Here is a 20,344-nt window from a genome sequence, read left to right on the forward strand (position 1 = left end):
GGCTCCCGGGCTGGGGATGGGGCGGGGGGGGGTGCAGGGCTCCTGACCCCCTTCCTGCCCTCCCCCTCGGTCGTGTGGGTGGATGCTGGGCTGAGGAAGGCGCTGGGGATCCTCTCTCCTTTACTCTCCCCCCTCTCCCTCCCCCCTCCTCTTTCCTGTCTCTGCTTCTCTTCTGGAATTCGAGAGCTTGTGTTCCCATCCCCTGAAGGCTATAGGGGCTGTTTCCCTACCCTTGTCATGGGGCTTGAAGTGGCTCCATCACGTGGGAGAAGCTGAAGTTCTGCCTCCCGCTCCCCGTCACCCGTCCAACTCTCTCAGTCTCGGCTGTTTGAGCCTCTGGTAGGCACAAGTCATCCCAGCACCCCTAACCGCAGCGAGCAGTCATTCTGCTGTCTCACGGCACAAACCAGCTCTCGCCCAGCCCTCCAGGCTCAGCCCCCTTCTGGCCCAGGCTCCGAGGGGCTCCTATTCCTCATGCTGCAGGTTGTCTCCCAGCCGTGTCCTGGCCATGGGGTTGGCATCTCTCCACCCAGTGTACCTGTGACTCTGGCCCCTCCCACAGCATCCGGCAGCACCCCTCTAGGACGTTGAAGGGGTCCACGTGCTGCCCCGCAAGCTGTGCATGTGCTGGACAGACACAGGCCGTCTCGTGCGCACGAGCACATGCTCCACCTCGACCCCTGGGATGGGCTGACCTGCTCCCCCATTACCTGGCCTCACCGCCAACCTGAATCAGCAAAGGGAGGGGCGGGTCCCAGAGGGGATCCTTCTAGGGATTCTGCTCCTCCAGGCCAGTGACAGTGTCTGAGATGTGGCTCAAGTCACAAGTGTTCAAAGGAAGAAACACCCAGCAGCTTTGTAGCTGCAGTACCTGCTTTACATGCTATTTGCATATGATCTGTGGGCAAAGTGAAGCCCAGCCTGGCCTTGCCTCCCTCCTTCATCACCTCTCTGATTTAGCACCAGCTCTTTCAAGTCTTTGCTAATCCCAGAGATCAAGGGGTGATCCATTCTCCCTGCCATTCCCTTGCTGCCCCCCCCCCCCCCCGATCTTTGGCTCCTGCCATCCTGTGAGACGCCTTATCATCAAAGGACATTATTCATGCTGGACCTTTGCTGAAGCCTTGCTTCCCTGGTACCAGGGCGTGGGGGCAGGGTTGAGTGGGGTGGTGAGGGGCAGGAGGTTGACATAGAGATGGGATCCAGGAGACTTTAGTCCTGGGCCCTCATCTAATATCTTCTTCCTCCTGCACCCCTAATTCCCTCCAACCTGTATGGCTTGGGCCTCCTTTTCCAGATTGGTGAGAGGAGAGGAGGGGAGGAAGTGGGAGATGTCCAGATCCAATTAAAAATAGCATCTGAACTTCTCAAAGGCATGAACAGTCATATTATTTACATGTAGACAGCCTTCTCCTTCTGCCCTTTATCCCAACCCTGAGTCCGGGGCCATGGTTTCCCTAGAGAGCCCCTTAATTAGCTGGGTAATTACATGGGGTCCCAAAGAGTCTGTCACTGAGCGAATGAGCACTCAGGAACAAGACCTAGCCGCTGCCCTCACCTGGGGATGAACCTGGAGTCCCGTGCAGCCAGAATGACTTCTCAGTACGGCCCAAGCCCGAGGGTGGGTGGGCTGGGGAAAGAAACATTTCAGGACTCTAGCAACGCTCGAGAGGCTTTCTGGGAGATCCACACTGTGGGCGGCAACGCGAGAAGCTGCACTCAGGCTACCTTTTTTGTTTTATAAATAAATTTTTATTGAGCACCTATTATATGCCAAACACGATAGAGCTAGGAATCCAATAGCAAACAGATGAAAAGTCCTTGCCTTTGTTAAGCTGACATTCTGGTGGGAGGTGAGGTCGACAGACTTTATAAGTAAATTTGTAGTATGTTTGATGTAATGTATGAAGAAAAGAAATGAGGGGATATGGAGAATGGAGTGGTAGTAATTTTATTAAAAATCTTCTTTTCTGGCTAAGCCGAGTGGGATGTGGGTCCTTGGTTTCCCAACCGGGGACTGAACCTGTGCTCCTGTATTGGGAGCTCGGAGTCGTAACCACTGGACTGCCCTAGTGGCAGCAACTTTAAATAGGGTGATTGCGAAAGTGCTGGTGAGCAGGACCCGTTGTAATAAATATGCACCAGAGCTATGATTCTCTTCCGAATCCCAAGATGTAGAAGAATACCCGGTCCCCATCTCTAGGTCTTTTGGGGAGGTGGACCCCCACCCCTCTGGGGGACCTAACTCTCCCCTTGCTGGTCAAGGTACAGACCAGCGCAGTACAATGAAGGGGAGGTTGGGAGGAGAAAGGCCTGGATTTGAGGTTGTTCTCCAGGAGCTACCTGTCCCGACGCGTGTGGCTGAACTTTCTGAGCCTCAGTTCCCACGTCTGAATATAGGAATGTTTCCCGCTCACACCGTGGAGGTGATGAAAATCAGTTGAATCGCTCCCTGCCGAAGTACCTTGCAAATGTTCAAATTCTTCCTCCATTATAAACAAACACTGACACTGACTGCTCTGAAGCCAGCGTTCACTCCCCCCCCATCTCTTACGGAGGCATTCTTTCTCTCCGGGTCTGTCTCAGAGCCTGACACTGACCTGCCCCTCGGGCTTTCTTACCTCGGGGGGCTGAAGTGAGCACAGTGAAGCCTCTCAACTGTGGGGCATGAACTAGAGGCTTGAAAGTTCAGGGGAGAAGATGTCTGAGTTGTATGGAGACAGAGTGGGGGATAAACGTAACGAAGGAGAAAAAGAAGCAATTAAGAGATCAGTGCTGGAGCGGGGGCGAGGGGAACAGTTAGCTGTGGCGTTCTGTTCCTCCTCTCAGAGATGACAGCAGGAAGGATAGAAGTGAGAACCCTGGAAGGATGCAACAAGGTCAGGCTGATTCAGGGGTCAAGAAACGGGGTGGGAGGCCCGGGGGAGGGGCCCTGGCCCTGGGGAGGCGATGGAGGGAGGCAGATGCTGCCGGCTTTGCACTAGCCACTGGGGAGAAGTGCTGACCCTAAGAGGTTTGAGGGCCAGTGCGATGGGTCAGCTTCAGGTGGGAGGAGGACAGAGGGACACTGAAGACTAGAGGGGTGCCAGACTCGCCTCCCAATCCTCCGGGATGGGATCCTGCTCATCCTGGTGGTGGTGGGGGGCCAGAAAAGGACCTGCCCGAAACTGGTTTGGCCTGGCAGTTGAGGCTGGAAGTTTAAAGGGCAAAGAGCTGGTGGGTAGACATGGGGAGAAAGAGCCCAGGGACCTCATCTATTGAGTTGCATAAGCAACATCATCCTTAGTGTGCCCAGCTCCAGGGCTGCTGGGCTGTGAGTTGCTGGATAACCTCAGCTCACTGCTGGGTTTGTGGTGTGTGTGTGTGTATGCGCGCGCGTGTCTGCAGCCTGTGTCCCCCTTCACCCCCACCAGCCTCCCGCCCTGCCAGCCACCCTGGGATTGGTGATTCTCAGCCCCTCCCCCGGCTCCCCCAGACCCTCCCAGAGCCTTTATCAGGGAGCTGGGCCGGAGTTCCTGCCACATTCCCCAGTCCCTCCACTCCGTTTCTCTCTTCACAGCAGCAGCACCAGCAGCGCTTGTGGGGAGCGGACAGTGCTTCCGGCCAGCTCCCCGATCCTGAGAGACCATCTGTCCCAGGCTCCAAGCTGCTCCACAGGTAGGCACAAGCCAGAGAATGCTGGATGGATGGGAGCTGGGACCAGAGGACAGGGGCAGAGTCAGGAGGGGATAGAGGTGGCAGCCTTTGATCAGGGAGTGGGCTGCTGGGCAGGTGAGCAGAAAGAGGCGATAGGGGTTGATGTAGTGATGCCTGGAGCCAGTGGGTACAGACGGATTCTTCCAATATTTAGAAAGTTTTGGCCTAAGTCTTAGGGTATCTAGGGCTGGAAAATAGCATTCAGGATCCCTCCTCCAGCTGACGAACGAAATAGACCCGTGCAGGTGCCGTCAGTCCATTATCTCCCCTGGGAGCTGGAGCCCCCGGCATTATTGCGCCATTGCTTCTTGCCAGGTGCAGACAGGGGGAACATGTGGTACTGAGCCCCTCCAGCTCAGAGGCTCTCCCCGACCAAGGCTGGGGTGGGGCAGCCGGGGGCTGGGGTGAATGCCTCCTGCGTTTGCCCCTGTGTGGTGTCCTCCTGCTCCCCGCCTCCCCCGTCCGGTCTCTCTGCCCTCCTAGGCATCATGCTGAGCGCCCTGCTGTTCGCAGTCATCCTGGCCCTCAGCTCGGCTCGCAGTCTTGGTGCGGTCTGTGAGGAGTCACACGAGCAGGTGGTGCCCGGTGGGGGTCTCAGCAAGGTAAGGCTGCCCCTCTGGTTTGCCCACCCCGGCAGAATGCCGACACCATCATGGGGCCGCGCTCTGCCTGTCCCACCTCTGTAGGGAGGAAGGTGGGGCGGGAGGGTGGGGAGTTACTTGGATCATCCACCAGAGAGCCGGACTGCCTGGCCTCTCTGGGGGCCCCATGTTCTCCCAGTGTGCCTGTCTGCGTCTCTGGCCTTCTGCGTGTCTTTGACACCTTGTACGTAAAAGCGGCCCCGCTGGTACGGTGTTTGTCTGATTGTCGGGTGACCTGGTGAGCGGATGGCGCTGGATAAGGTGGTCACATGTTCCCTGAGTCCAGCTCAGGTTCTTTCCCTTTGCAGGGGGCAGATCTTCCCCACTCCCTGGATGGTATGAAACAGTCAGAATTTCTCTCCCAAATAGTCGTTTGTATTCTTTGTTACCTGTCAGTCTTACGTATTATGTGGTTTTAAAAATTCACATGAATTCCCTTATTCCCTGCTCTTCCACCCCCAGTAACCTCAGGGGCTCCTAAGATCCCAAGCCTTTCTTTCCTCCTGTCCCTCATCCTCCTCTAGCCTCTGCTTAGTCAGGATAGGAAACAAAAAACCACAAGACAAGTTGGGCCCCAATTTCTGAAGTCCCTCTAAGAAAAAGAGTAGGGTTGTCAGAAGACGGGTCCTGGGGGAAACAAGGAGGAAGTCTTTTCAGCGTTTTGAAAAGACAGCAATTACATTGGCGCGAGTGCTTTTGAGATGATTACAGGTGGAACTTATTACAAATTCAGCGTGTGAAGTCTAACTGCCTCTCCAGCTTGGATCTGTTTAGCATCTCATTACAGGAGGTGCGCAGAGTATTTGAACAATTTGGTGAAGTGGTTGCGTGGGAAGCTGTGGGCTGGGCAAAGAGAGACATCATCAGCTTTTGTCCAGGTGGTGGGGTGTCCCAAGGCATGATGGGCTGGCAACCTTGCAGGTGGTGGCTGCTGCACCAGCTCCAAAAGACCAGAACCAGTTCAAAAAACACAGAGCAAGTGCCAGACAAATGCTGGACACTGTGTTTGGAGCCAGAGTTCCAGCTGGAGACGGAATATCTGTGTCTGTTGCTCTGAGACAGCTGAGCTGTGCACCCTTGCCCCTCTTGTCCAGCAAAAGAGAGGTTGCCTTCCTGCCCCTTCTCCCCACAGGTCCATGAGGATGAGAGAGATTGGGACAGACGGGGGTAGGATGTGTGTGTGCCTGGGCAGCCAGCTTGGCGTGTGTGAAACCACCAAGATGATTAAGAACCCCTGCTTAGCAGTGGCGCTACAATGGGGTTCAGTTGTGGAGAAGAAGAGGCTTCATTCTGAGCATGCTGCTTTCTGAAATTCTAAATCTGGGGCGGGGGGAGCTGGGAGAGAGAAAACCACAGTGGAAACCAATGGAAAAGGAAAGAGAGGGAGAGGCAGTGGGAAGCAGAGGGAGAGAAACACCCAGGGCTCAGTGGAGAGAGGGGCGATTCCAGGATGGCTGGTGGCCCCCGTTGCCTACGCCCACCTGTCCCCAGGACCACCCACTGTCTGTGGCTCAGTCACGGAGCACAGGCCAGAGGATACTAGCTCTGTTTGACGAACCGTCCTCGGAAATTCCTGGCTCACTCAATTGGTGGGGCAACCATATCCTTGGTCAGACCAGTTCCGGATGTGCCAGGGTGAAAAGAACCAAAGGCCCTTTTCACCGAGAGCTGGCAGGAGCTGGGAGGGGCCCCAGGAGCCTGTCCCCTTTGAGCTTGGGCGACAGCATGGCCAGCTGTCCTGCTTTTCCCGGGACTGTCCCAGCGTGAGCACTGAGAACCCCACATACCCGGGCAAACTGGGACAGTTGGTCGGCCTCAGGCACACCCAGTGTGTTCCCTCTACACGCGCCTCCCAAATCTTGCTGTGTCTATGAATCACCTGGGAGCCTGCTTAAGACTCAGATTCTGTCTCAGTTGGTCTGGTATAGGACCAAGATTAGGTACTTTTAACAAACTCCCAGCGGTGATGCTGCTAGTCCACAGACCACAATTTGAGAGCCCACTTCTCTTCTAGTGTGAACCAGAGGAAATCCGGAAAGAAACAGGATGTCAGGTTCAGCTGTGATGAGCTCGGGAAGAGGCCATTTCTTGTGGGAAAAGAGTGAGAGGACTGGGGGTGAGCCTCTTCCTTGGCCCTCTTTGTCTCTCTCCCCCAGAAGGACTCAAATCTCTACCAGCTGCCCCCATCATTGCTCCGGAGACTCTATGACAGCCGCGTGGTCTCCCTGGATGGATTGCTCAAGATGCTGAGCAAGGCCAGCGTAGGTAGGACACAGCCCCAGGGAAAGGGGTTTGGGGGGCAGGATTCTGAAGATTAAATAGGCCTGGGAGACCCTCCAGGAGGGAAGGAGACTGGAGATGGCTTCGTGACTGATTGAGGATTGTGATCTGAGCCCCGTCCAATATTCTCTTTGCAGATCCCATTCCCCAGTTACATGCTTCTTCTTGCTTCACAGGTCTGAAGGAGTCACCACTTCCCCAGAAGCGTGAGTAGCCCCCTCTCCCTCCCGATCTCTGCTGCCCACTTGCCCGGCGCTCCATGGGCGCGGGGCCCGGTGACAATCTTGGCTGGCCCCAGTTCCACGGGTGCAAACAGCGTCCCAGCTGCACATGTTCAGTCAGCCTCTGCAGAGCGTGAGCAGCCCCTGGGCGCCAGAGGAGGCAGGTGTGAGCGGCCTGGTGAGGTCTTCCTCCCCAGGAGCGGTAGTGCAAGCCAGGAGGATCTCTTGGTGGCTGTGAAGATTCTAAATCAGGCACCTGCTGGGGGGCAGAATTTTAGAGAGTTCTTGAAAGATGGGGGAGAGGGAGATAGATGGAGAGGCTGGGCTAAGGGGACAGCCTGCTCACCGTTGGGGGGACAAGCTGTGGAGAGATGCAGGAACAGGGACCAGAGCCAGCCTCAGAAGTCTGGACGCCTGTCTGGGGAAATGTATCCGCCCCTCATCGTGATGGCTGACCGTGTTGGCCCTTTCTCTGCAGGTGACATGCATGACTTCTTTGTGGGTCTCATGGGCAAGAGGAACCTCCAGGCAGGTAGGAGCAAGGGGGAAGGCTAGGCTGCTGCAAAGGCGTAGCCGGAGGCAACCGCGGCATGTTTGTCAGCAGCGGGGAAGACAGGGCTTTTCCTAGCTTCAGCGAGGGCCCCTCCACCCCTTCTGCTCCATCAGCTTGGACCCACAGTCCAGCCCTCCCCGGGAGCAAAGCAGGGAGACCTTTCTAAGAAGGTCCTGCTGCAGTTGGGATAGGGTCAGAGAGGCTTGCTTGCCCCTGCCCCGTTTCCCAGACAGAGTCCCTCTTCTTCCTAACTCTGCCTTCCAGAGCTGTCCTGCATAGCCTGCCCTTTGCTTTTGGGTTAGGGTGAAGGTCATAGTTGGAAAAATCCCTCCTAACTGCATCCTTACATCCCCCCAGACACTCCTGTTGATATGAACCAAGAAAACATCCCCAGCTTTGGCACCTTCAAGTACCCCCGCAGTGTGGAATGAGGTAAGCACTTACTCAGGGCAGCAGAGGGGATTGTGGGTATGCGGTGGGGTAGGAGGGGCGTTTCCAGAGGGTCATTTCCTCTGATGCTATGGGCATTAATGCTCATAATTAACGCCCTAAATATATCCCGACACTGAGAAGTGTGTGCCTGTCTGTGACCGCACACACACGCGCGTGTGCACACAGAAAAACACATAAACACACACACACACACGCTCCTCTTTCTCACCTCTTTCCAGCCTCACTGATCCCAGCTTACAATTGAGCAGGAGTGAGTAGGGGGATTTAGCAAAGGGAGGTTTTCCCCTGGGGTTTCTTGGATGGGCAACTTCTGTTTTTGTACTGTATGCTCTTGTGATTTGTGCAAAAGATGGAGAGATCATTATTGGATAAGTAGAGGTACACATTTATTCGCACGTGAAGCATTTTGCTTCCCATGGAGGCTGAAACCGTCCAGATCATCCTGAATCTTGGGTTGCTGGGTCCACCATAGAGTATCGCAGTGGCTCTGTGTAGAGTAATGAATAAGAGCGTGGCCTGAGTTTGAATCCTGGATCTGTCACTCACTGGCTGTGTCCCGTGGCCAGGTTACATAATCCTTCTGTGCCTCTGTTTCCTCCTCTGAAGAGCGGGGATGGTAATATTGTCTCACAGGGCTGTTGCTTTGCGTCCGGGTCGAGCGTTCAGAGCCGCGCCTGTCACACAGCGCTGTGCCTGGGCTTCACTGTAACTGTCGCCGCCTGGGAGGTGTAGGGAAGTCCCCAGTGTTGCCTCGGTGGCCTCTGGTCTGTCTGTCTGAAGCTGTCTGGGCTGGACCCTAGGCCTGAGTGGGCTGACAGTCCTTCCACTTGGTGTGCGGACGTGAGTCCCCCCGGGGGGAGTGTCTTGTCGAAATGCGGAACCATCTGCCTTGACACTAGCTTCCCACCTGCAGCAGTAGCAGCTCACGGATGGTTTTCTTTACACTGGCTTCCCGAGAAAGGGGTCGGGGGAGGCAGAGAGGGGTCAGGAAGCCTCTGTCTTCCTGGAGACTCCTGCCCCTCCCCCCGCGGCCCTGTTACCCCCTCTCACTGGTCTCAAGGGAGACCCAAGGACCAGGAGCTGGCTCTCAATGAAACTGCTGGAGCATGACTCCCGGCCCCAGAGTCATGACTGTGCCCCCGATTCAGTGTTGGGCGAGGGGGCACAAAAAGCTGTAATAACCATAACTTGCTGATTACATGCTGCTTACTGTATCGTTTTGCTCTCATTAGATTGTTATTTCAGTCTTGCCGACGGCCAGATAATTATACGGGCAGCTATATCTGGATGACATACTCTCCCCAACGTTATGCATCGGCCGTAAAGATAATTACAGTGCAATTTTGCCATAGTATTTTATACAAATGGCAGAAACAAGCGCATTATAGAAATCTACTTTTAATGCTTTCTGGTGAATCTAGGCTTTTTCGGAGGGACCGGGCTCATAATTGCCACCCTCGTAATCTCACCACAGATGGCGCATTTTGAACCTGTTAAGTACTGGGGAGTATAAACTCAAGGCCCCTGGGGGCTGGCATGTAAAGATTAGATGAGATGGATCAACACAGATCATCGTGCGGCCTAATTTCATTCATGTGAAACTGCTGAAAAAGGAAGTGATCCCTGGACCTGTCCTTCCTCGGGGAGGTTTCTGGAAAGAGGAGGAGGGACGGGGTGAGGCCAGGGGAGCATTAGCTCCAAGGCGCATTGGACAGGGCTGTGTGTATGCCGGCTCATAGGGATGCCAGGATGATGTGAACTTTGCCACTAAGTCTTTCTGTGTGGGCCCCTCAGGCCACGCACACAGGGTCTATCAGGGGATAGTGCGAAGCGTGTGGCAGCTGGGAAGACGCAAGCAGCTGTAGCTGGGAGGTTTCTCAAGCCTCTAGTTCGAAGGCTACGTGGAGAGCTGAGGGCTGAGGCTTCCATTCTCCCTACTGCTCCCTTCCAGAGGCCCCTCCCTTCTCCCCCACCTCCCCAGGGGGCGGTTGGTGGGAATTTTAAGGGCAGAGATGTGATGTGGTCTTTTCTTTTGGTCCTCAGCACTCCACTCCTGGACTCCTGGGCTACATCGTGAAGACACCCACCCCTAGATGCACACGCTTCTATTTCCCTTCCTCCTCCCCACCCCTGGAACACTCTTGTGGTTTGACCCCTTCTTCTCTCTGTCCCACTTGCTGCAGAGACTGCCTTGTGAGCATCCCCAGTCCCTGTAACCACTGACTACAGATTGCCCTGGAATTTCTGTCGCGTCCTACAAATATGATGTCTCTCTCTATTCCTCAACAATAAAGGAATTTTACATATTATGACTTACAGGGATGTACTTGGTTGGTGGATGGGTTTTTCCCTTTCTTGACTCTTCTGGCTATATTACACACACACACACACACAGTACACACACATATCATATATAAATGGAAGTTTCTTTATTTTGTACACATACCAATTTTCCCAGCAGTGTCTTACTCATCACTTCATAGGGTTACTATGGGAAGATTTATTTAGTGGTTGAAAGAGGAAATGAATTTGGAAGATGATTTCTAGCTCTCAAAGACTTTCACAAACCAGCTTTAGATAAAGAAAAAAACAAGGATTTCCCAGGTGGTCCAGTGGTTAAGAATCCACTTTGAAATGTGGGGGACCCAGGTTCGATTCCTGGTGGGGGAACTAAGGCCCTGCAGGCTGAGGAACGGACGCCCATGTGCAGTGACTCCTGAACCCAAGCGACACAGACAGTCCGTGCAGCGCAGGAAATGTCCCACGTGACGCAAAAAAGATCCCGCACGTTGCAACCGAGGTCTGATGCAGCCGAGTAAACAGATACAGGTTAAAAAAAAGAAAAACCAGATGTTCTGTATTTCCAGGATGGACCTGGGTGGCATTAGCCGCTGACTCTTTCTCCTAGAGAAGGGAGATGGGGATGATGGTTGTGCAAAGACCCAGCCCCAGAGAAGGATGCATCTGTAGCACTATTATTTTTCTATCCTCAGATATTGGGCTTGGGTCCTATGACAGGTAGTGGGATAAGATGGTGACCCACGGGAATTCCCTGGCGGTCCAGTGGCTAAGACTCTGTGCTCCTGATACAGGGGGGCTGGGTTCGATCCCTGGTTAGGGAACTAGATCCCACATGCTACAACTAAGACTCTATGTAGCCAAATAAATAAAAATAAATGTAAAAAAAAAAAAAGATGGTGACCCACAAACAGAGTTTACAGGCTAGCAGGGCTTTGGGTCAGCGAACAGCCCTTGATCTTGCTAGGTTGGAACATGGAAGGAAAGTCACTGTGGGAGCCGAGAAGGTGGAGGGCAGATCTCTTGAGCTGTAACTGGTTGCTTTCGTTGTTTAGTTGTTATAAAGGGAAAGTGTTTATTTCCGACTCTGCTGTGATGCAACTGTTACCAGCCTCTGTGATGGTGGTCGTAGTCTGCAGTGTACGCAAGGCATTTAAAGGAGGTATGTGTGGGTGTCTTTTATTAATCTGATCTGCCACCCATCACAGCCCACTGGTCCCAAATGGGGGTTCTGTACCCCAATGGAAGAGAACAGCCTGAGACGTCCTCAGGCTCCCTGCCTTAGCTTGGTGCAAGGGCCTTGGCCATGACCCTGAACCATCCTTGTACAAAGCATTTAAAAACAAATACAATTGTTAAAAATAAATAAAAATGAAAAGATTGGCATCTGGAGGTGTAGGGATGGGAGGCGTTCTGTAGGGCTGAGCCTTCGTCCTGTGGAATCTGATACTACCTCCAGGTAGACGTGTTAGAGCGTTGCTCGTTGGTGTGGGAGATCTCAGAGAGATGCTCAGCTTTCCCAAGGCTGGGTAAAGACAGGGCCATGGAGCCAGAGACAACTTCCTGCAGGTCCTTCGCCCCAGTGAACGTTCTCTCTTCCCAGAACCTGACTTGGGCACTTTTGGGCCCACAGCTCCATGGTGGGGTTCTTACACCCGAGTATCCCTGGGGTCTGGTTTACTGCTGGAAGTCAAAGAATCCACCTGCAATGAAGGAGACCTGCGTTCCATCCCCGGGGTTAGGAAGATTCCCCTGGAGAAGAGAATGGCAACACACTCCAGTTTCCTACTGGAGAATTCCACGGACAGAAGAGCCTGGAGGGCTACAGTCCGTGTTGCAAAGAGTTGGACATGACTGAGCGACTAACACTTTCACGATTCAAAGAATACCCTCACCCCAAATCTTGGAGGCTTTTCTCAGTGAGTTATCATGTTAGCATTTCAAAATTATCTACCTAGACTGTTTAAAAGTGGGATAAGTTTTGCAGAGCCGGGGATTTATTTGGGTCATGAACGCTTCCGTTCAGACTTGAAGGTCAGGCCTGTGCTTTGCCTGACACATATGTTTTGCAAGTAGGAGCATAAATACAGAAAGGTTGCTCTCTGGTGGGGCTGACGAAAACTGCAGAACTGGGGATTCCAGGAAAAATGAAGACCAGCTTTAAATCCGATTCCCGGTTTTATGTTTGGAGAGTGTGTGAAGCAATCCTGGCCTTCTTCTTCCTATGGAAGGAGGTTGATGCCTAAGAGGGCCTTGAATCAACAAGACCTTGGCCTAATTCCTGGCTTTTCTCCATTTAGTTTTGTACATCTCTGTGTTGTTGTGATTACATGGTGATTTACTTCCAAGACTTTTGTATTAAAGGTTCTAGACCCAATTCAATACACGTGGAGGGGGAGATTGCTCACACCAACGAATAATGCTCCAACACTGTCAACCTGGAGATAGTGTCGGATCCCACGGAGTGAAGACTCAGTCCTGTGGAACAACGCCAGGCGCCAATCTTTTAACTTTTATTTATTAATTAAAAATTTTTTAATTATTTTAAATTAATTTTAAATTGGGATATCATCGGGTTACAACGCTGTGTTACTTTCTGCAGTGCAGCCAAGTGAGTCAGTCACACAGACATGTACCCGCTCCTTCTCATACTGTTCCCACACAGGTCACTCCGTTCAGTTCAGGGTTAGTCGCTCAGTCCTGTCTGACTCTTTGTGACTCCATGGGCTGCAGACTGCCAGGCTCCTCTGTCCAGGGGATTCTCCAGCCAAGAACACTGGCTGGAGTGGGTTGCTGTTCCCTTCTCCAGAGGATCTTCCTGACCCAGAGATCAAAGCCAGGTCTCCTGCATTGCAGGCAGGCCCTTTACGGGCGGAGCCACCAGGGGAGCCCTCACAGGTCATTATAGAGGATAAAACAGTTGCCTGTGCCACTCACTAGGCTCTCCTTAGCTATCTGTTTACACAGAGCAGTGTCTATGTGTCACTCCCAATCTCCGAAGCTGTCCTCCTCTCCCTTGCCCCCCGTGACGCAATTTCCGTTTTACAAATAGGTTCATGTGTACCATTTTTCTAGACTCCACAAGCAAGTTATATCATGTGCTATTTGTCTTTCTGTTCTGCAATTGTATTTACTTATTTTTGGCTGTGCTGGGTCCTCATCGCTGAGTGAGGGCTTTCTCTGCTTAGGTGAGCAGGGGCTACCCTCTACTTGCGACGCCCAGGCTTCTCATTGTGGTGGCGTCTCTTGTTGCAAAGCACGGGCCCTGGGGTGCTCGGGCTTCAGTATTAGCTGCGCTCGGGCTCAGAAGCTGTGGCTTGTCGGCTCCAAGTGTGGGCTCAGCAGTCGTGGTGCCTGGGTTTAGCTGCCCTGCAGAAGGTGGGATCTTCCCAGACCACGGATCAAACCCATGTCCCCTGCATTGGCCCGTGGATTCTTAACCACTGGACCAGGAGGCAAGTCCACTTTTTCGTTTTTGTGTTTGTATCTATTGTAGCTTTGGGATTTGCTGTTCCCATGAGGTTTTGATTTAGCAGTCCACATATGTACAAGGTTGCTTTAAGTTGTTGGTCTCTTTCCTTTAACATTTAAGGTTTCATTGAACACTTCCTTTCCTTTAACGTGGAGAAGTTCCTTTAACACTTGCTGCAATGCTGGTCTGGTGGTGCTGAATTCTCTTAGCTTTTGCTTGTCTATAAAGCTTTTGATTTCTCCTTCAAATCTGAACGAGAGCCTTGCTGTGTAGAGTATCCTTTGTTGTAAATTTTCCCCTTCAATTATCACTCGAAATATATTGTGTCACTCCCTTCTGGCCTACAGAGTTTCTGCTGAAAAATCAACTGAAAACTTTATGGAGATTCCCTTGTATGTTATTTGTTGCTTTTCCCTTGCTGCTTTTACTATTTTTCCGTTTATTTAATTTTTGCCAGTTTGATTACTATGTCTTGGTGTGTTCCTTCTTGGGTTGATCCCCTATGGGATTCTCTTCCCTTCCTGGACTTGAGTGGGTGCTTCCTTTCTCATGGGAGGGAAATTTTGACTATAATATCTTCAAATATTTTCTCTGACCCTTCCTCTTCTCCTTCTGGGACGCCTATAATGCTAATGTTTGTGTGTTTAATATTGTCCCAGACTGTTCTTCTCTATTCTTTTCATTCTTCTTTCTATATTCTGTTTTATGGCAGTGATTCCCACCACTCTGTCTCCCAGCTCACTAATTTGTTCTTCTGCTGTTGATTCCTTCTAGTGTATTTTTTATTTCACTAAACATTTCATTTTCAGTTCATTATTCATCTGTTTTTTCTTTAAATCCTCGAGCTGTTTGTTAAACATTTCTTGTATCTTCTCAATCTGTGCCTCCACTTCCCGACCCACCCTCCCAAGATGTTGGATCATCTTTGTTATCATTACTCTGAATTCTTTTTGTTTCGGGTAGATTGCCTATCTCGTCTTCATTTAGTTGTTCTTGCGGGTTTTTCTCTTGTTCCTTCATTTGCAGCTTATTTCTTTGTCATCTCATTTTGTCTAACTTTCTGCATTCATGGTCTCTTTTCCGTAGGCTGCAAGATCATAGTTCCTTTTGCTTCTCGTGTCTGCCCACCTTGGTGGGGGTGAGGTTGGTCCAGGGGCTTGTGTAGACTTCCTGGTGGGAGGGATTGGTGTCTGCCCTCTCGTGGGTGGAGCCGGGTCTTGTCCCTCTGATAGGCAGGGCCGTGTCAAGGGGTGTGTTTGGAGGTGGCTGTGAGCTTGGCTTAGCGGTAAATAATCTGCCTGCAATGCAGGAGCTTCAGGAGACACGGGTTCAATTCCTGGGTGAGGAAGATCCCCTGGAGAAGGAAATGACAACCCACTCCAGTACCCTTGCCTGCAGAATCCCATGGGCAGAGGACCCTGGCGGGCTACAGTCCACGGGGTCGCAAGAGTCGGACACGACTGGACGACTAAACCACCGGCGTTCCTCGTCTGGAGCTTCTCACCTGGAGGTGAGCTTCGTGGTGTCACCGAGCTCTCAGTTTACGCTGTTGCTGGCCCTGCTCTCAGCCCCACCTTAACTGTGGGTACGCTGGCAACTGACCCTATGTCTCTCAGGGGTTTTCACCTGACCACCAGCACAGATCCTCTGAAGTCAGGTCCCAGGATACCAGTATTCATGGATCGGACTCTCTGGGCTTTAGGGGCAGTTCGAACTCTAGCCTGGCCCAGCCCCTCTTTGTGTGCGCCCACAAAATCTACAGGTGCTAAAACTAGGCCCATCTTGGCTGCAGGAACACTCGTGGCCCATTCAGAGGCTCTGTAGGTGCTTGAATGTACAAACCTGGCCACATGGGTATCATTTCAGGGTTTGTGCACTGCTAGGACAGATTTCAGCCTTTTTTCCTGGGTTGCACAGCCCCTGGGGTTCGGACCCCACAAGCGCCTACTCTGAAGGCTGCCCTGGAGCACACAGGTCTGCCTGGGGAGGAGCAGGTGAGCAGGTGGTGTGGTGGCCCAGGTCGGGGGAGCCCTGGCAGTAACGGGCACACAGAGGCGGAGAAGGCCGTGGGCACAAGAGAGCTCGAGCCAGTGGGGGCCTTTCTTAGGCCCAGGGAGTCAGGGCCCAGCATGTGGGGATAGAGTCTGCAATGGAGGCTCCATCCTCATCCAACAATGGCGCTTTGCTTCTGTGGCAGCCAGGGTTTCCCCCTCAAGTGTTCTGGGTTGCACATTTCCTCACTCCCATCCCCTCAGGCTATCTCCTTGCAGCTAACATCAGTCTTCTCCCTGGGTTTGCTCTCCAAACCTCATGTTCCAGCCCCCAGTCCCTATGTGTGTTAGCGGATACAGGTCTCAGGTTGGGGGGCTCAGGGCTGTGGCAAGGACGACGTGTTTAGGTCTCACTCTGTTCTGCCTGCTGCAGACGAGTTACTGCATTCTCCCCCCATGGCCCCCAAAGCTCCCCTTCTGTCCCAGCTGACCTCCCTGCTGGTGAGGGGGCTTCCCTGGAGGCAGGGACCTTTCCACTCCTTCAGCCCCTCTCTTGAGGGGCACTGATCCAGTCCTCCTTCCTTTCTTCTTTTACAGGGCTCCCTGGTGGCTCAGATGGTAAATAATCTGCCTGCAATGCAGGAGACCTGGGTTGGATCCCTGGGTCGGGAAGATTCCCTGGAGAAGGGAACGGCTACCCCCTCCAGTGTTCTTGCCTGGAGAATCCCATGAACAGAGGAGTCTGGAGGGCTACAGCCCATGGGGTCACAAAGAGTCGGACAGGATTGGGCATCTTAACACTTTCATTTTATCATCCTACTCCTTTACGTAGGGATTCTTCTTGTCCTTTTGGGCATCCATGGTCCTCTGTTAGTGTTCAGCTAGGGTTCTGTGAGACATGTTCCGTTTGTAGATGTAGTCGATGCATTTGTGGGGAGAGATGAACTCCACATCCTCCTCCTCCTCTGCCGTCTCGACCCCTGCAGACGTCAATCTCAGACCCAAGTTGTTACTGTCTACAGACTGGAGGGCCCCACAGCCCTCTCATTGTGTCCCACTGATTTGTTACTATGGTTCACAGAATTCAGGAGACGTTTACTCACAGGTCACTACTTTATTAGAAAAGAATATAACTTGGGAACACCAGATGGCAGAGATGCATGAGGCAAGGTATGGGGAAAGGGGTGTGGAGCTTCCACGGTCTCTCTGAGCATGCCACCTTCCTCTCTTTGAATCTCCACATTTTCACCAATCCAGAAGCACTCCAAACCCAGTTCTTTCAAGATTTTATGGATGCGTCATTACGTAAGTATGATTGATTAAATCATTGACCAGTGATAATTGATTTAACCTCCAGCTCCTCTTTCCTCCCTGAAGGGCAGAGGCTTGGGACCGAAAGTTCCATTTCATCATAAAATTGGTTCTCCTGGCAACCAGCCTCCATCTTTAGGTGCAGTCCCAAAGTCACTCAGTGACATAACTAAAGACATGACTATGGCTCTCATCACTTAGGAACTTCCAGTTGTTTTAGGAGCTCTGTGTTAGAAATGGTGTGCTTGGTCGCTCAGCTGTGTTCAACTCTTTGTGACCCCATGGACTGTAGCCCGCCAGGATCCTCTGTCCATGGGATTCTCCAGGCAAGAATAATGGAGTGGGTAGCCTATCCCTTCTCCAGGGGGTCTTCCCAACCCAGGAATCAAACTGGGGTCTCCTGCATTGCAGGTAGATTCTTTACCAACTGAGCTATCAGAGAAGCCTGTTAGAAATGGTGGTGAAGATCAAATACATTTATTTCTTATTATAAATCACAAAATCACAGGTATAAATAATGTAAACTTTAATCTACAACTTTAGGGGATTTGTAAACATGTGAAGTACATTTACTGGGGTCAGCACTCCAGAGATGGTTAAGGCAGTTGGTCAGAAAGATTGAACAGGCCCAAGACTCGAGTCTTGCAGCCTACTGTCTCAGAGTCATGCTAGAGCTTAGGAGTCTACCGGTTGTGTTAATAAAAGAAACAGCCCCAAATGGAATCACTTGTACTAAGTCCCATGTCGGTTGTCCAAGACTTAATGCCTACCCTAACTGCAATCTTAGCCTCTCCCAGGAACGTGACCTTTAACCAGGCAATCTGGAATTACCTGGAGTTACTTAAAGGAAGACAAAAGTGGACTGCCTGAGACAATCTGCTCTGTTGAAAAGCAAAACTCAACTAAGTTTGGAGATCTAACTGACTTTATTCAATGATCCATGAATCAAGTGGCCTTCCCTTGCGGCTCAGATGGTAAAGAATCTGCCTGCAATGCAGGAGACCCGGGTTGGATCCCTGGGTTGGGAAGATTCCCTGGAGAAGGGAATGCCTACCCACTCCAGTATTCTTGCCTGGAGGATTCCATGGATAGAGGAGCCTGGCAGGCTGCAATCCATGAGGTTGCAAAGAGTTGAACATGACTGAGCTTCTAATTATATCATATTTGAATCAAGCGGCATTCCATCTAGCAAATAGAAAGGTGCTCTAAAGAGTTGTTAAAAGAACAAGTTTTTAAAGGCAGAAAGAGGATGGGACAAGGAAGTCACAAATAAAAGAAGGGATTGTTTCAGACAAGACCACCTTCCTCTGGGGGAAGGTAAGTGTCTATAGGGTGATTACCTCCCTTGTGCTGGCTAGGTAATTTCACATTCACTGCTTAAAACTCACCTTCCTGGGAGAGGCTGAAACAGCAATTAAGATTGTTTTGCTGGCATAGAGCTTAGCACAAGTGACTCCATTTTGTGCCTATTTTTTTTTAACAATTCTTTGATAGAAACTTCCTTTTCCTGGTCCCTTTTGCCTATAAAAGCCTTCTATTTTGTACGGTTCTTTAGAGCTCTTTTCTATGTGCTAAACGGAACGCTGCCCAGTCCTGAATTGTTGAATAAAGCCTATTAAACCTTCAAATTTACTCAGTTGAGTAGTTTTTTAAGAGATTCACTGTCAACAGTAGCGCTGAAGGAGGCCTCTGATGGCTTCAGAGACAACAAGAAACAGGCCTGGTCCCTGCAAGCCCTTTTGCGTTCTCTGTCTCTCGCTGTTTCCAAGGGCCGCTGATAAGTTTCTCTAGGTTCTGAGGGCCACTCTGTGTCAGCCTCCTAATGCAAGTGGTGTTCCAACCCAGGGCCGTTCAGCTCGAGCTGGGAGATGAGTCCAGCCAGAACCCAGTCCCCCAGCCCGCTGTTCAGACCGTGATTCCCCAACTTGAGCGGAGACCCTCCGCAGCTGGTTTGTCCCCAGACTCCGCAGTGGGGACTGCTGGTCTTCAGTCTGCAGTCCCACATCCGTCTGAGATCTTTGCCAGGTTGTAGGCTGGGGACTGCTGGGAGCAGCTGCGGTTCCTAATTGTTTGGAGTCAGTCTGCAGCCCCCATTGTTTGGCATCTGCTGGTTCAGTCTTTTTTCCAGCCCCCAGATTCATGGGAATTGTTGGTGGGACACACAGGGACTTTTCTTGGCCAAGCTGCAGTGACATTTCTTGGTTACTGCTGGTGTGTTAAGATGCACATGCTTGTTTTTCTGTCTTAGTGTAGATAAAGGCTATTGTTAACGGGAAGCTTCCAAGCCAACAAGCCACAAAAGCCGATGAGCATTTAAAAGCTGTTAGTGCTCATCACCTAAGACAGAGACCCCACTTTAGGAAAATTTGGTCATAGAATGCCAACATCAATAAAATTTCCATGCAAAGAGGTAACACTTGTAAAACACCACATAATCTCCAACCCGGTGGCAATTCCTTTTAGGTGTTAGTTGAGCTTCAAGAGACCCAAAATCTTAGCTAAAAACAGAACAGGATTCTTAAGCTCCAAAGAGTGAAGCGCGCCACCTTCTGGCATACCTGCCTATTTTATGTCTAAGAAAGATGGTTCCAGAAGCTATAAATACCTATAAAAACAGCAAAATCTTACTAAAAACACAAAAAGTATCTAGAACAACACCCAGGCCTCCCCTATTACATCCTCCTAGGGACCCATCATCAAAATGCTTCCCCAGGGACTGATATCTCAGTTGTAATCAATGGGGATGCTGGAAGAGAGATTGTTCTTTAAGGCCCTATGCAAATTCTTCACCTCATTGCGTCAACTCCCCAGAATTTACATCATCAAATTAGAAAGGACCTACCAGGAGGCCTTCATGATTCAGGATTTGCTTACAAGTCCCTCTACTCCTGGTTAGGAGTGAGTACACATGAGGCTGTATGATCAGGAATCTCTCCTCAACTCTGGAAGACTTTGCTGAATGTACTGCTGGGGCAATACCTGTCCAACAAAAATCCTTAGACTCTCTAGCCGAAGTTGTTCTAGATTTTCTTTTAGCTGAACAAGTAGGTATCTATGCTATGGCCACCACCACCTATCATACCTAAATTAACACTTCTGGGGAGGCTGAACTCAGCTACCTAAGATTACTGAATAAGCCACTTCGAAAGTTGATCCCTCTAAAGACCCCTCAAAGTGATCTTTCTTTGACAGGTTTGATTTTGATTCCTTTGGGTCTTGGGGACCATGGCTCTGAAGTGCACTCCAGACATTGGGAATTGTCTGGCTTGTAATCATCATAGTAGTCTCTCTAGCGTCCTATATTCTCCTAAAAGCTTTAAATGTGTGTCCTCAGCTGCTAACCACCAAGCCAATGATTTCTCTGAGACCTGAATGTCAAAAAGGGAATCAAAAGTATGATCGACTGAAAAACCTGTAAGCCTGAAGTC

The 20,344-nt window shown here is 51.2% G+C and overlaps 1 protein-coding gene across 3 annotated transcripts; it reads left to right on the top strand.

Annotated features, from left to right (window-relative positions):
* Positions 1 to 3,067: 3,067 nt before the first annotated feature.
* Positions 3,068 to 10,141, top strand: TAC3 (tachykinin precursor 3). 3 transcript variants are annotated; one of them, XM_070454880.1, is made up of 7 exons: positions 3,068 to 3,657; positions 4,180 to 4,298; positions 6,497 to 6,602; positions 6,794 to 6,823; positions 7,317 to 7,370; positions 7,749 to 7,823; positions 9,888 to 10,141. In XM_070454880.1, exons 2-6 carry the CDS (start codon positions 4,185 to 4,187, stop codon positions 7,820 to 7,822), a joined length of 378 nt encoding a protein of 125 aa, XP_070310981.1. In that variant the 5' UTR covers positions 3,068 to 3,657; positions 4,180 to 4,184; the 3' UTR covers position 7,823; positions 9,888 to 10,141. The 3 variants fall into 3 exon arrangements, with proteins under 3 accessions (XP_070310981.1, XP_020734082.2, XP_070310980.1); XM_020878423.2 differs by having other exon boundaries at positions 3,075 to 3,657; positions 6,494 to 6,602; XM_070454879.1 differs by lacking the exon at positions 3,068 to 3,657 and having other exon boundaries at positions 3,677 to 4,298; positions 6,494 to 6,602.
* Positions 10,142 to 20,344: the final 10,203 nt, after the last annotated feature.

This window comes from Odocoileus virginianus, chromosome 24 (assembly GCF_023699985.2).
Source record: "Odocoileus virginianus isolate 20LAN1187 ecotype Illinois chromosome 24, Ovbor_1.2, whole genome shotgun sequence".
Taxonomy (NCBI): Eukaryota; Metazoa; Chordata; class Mammalia; order Artiodactyla; family Cervidae; genus Odocoileus; species Odocoileus virginianus.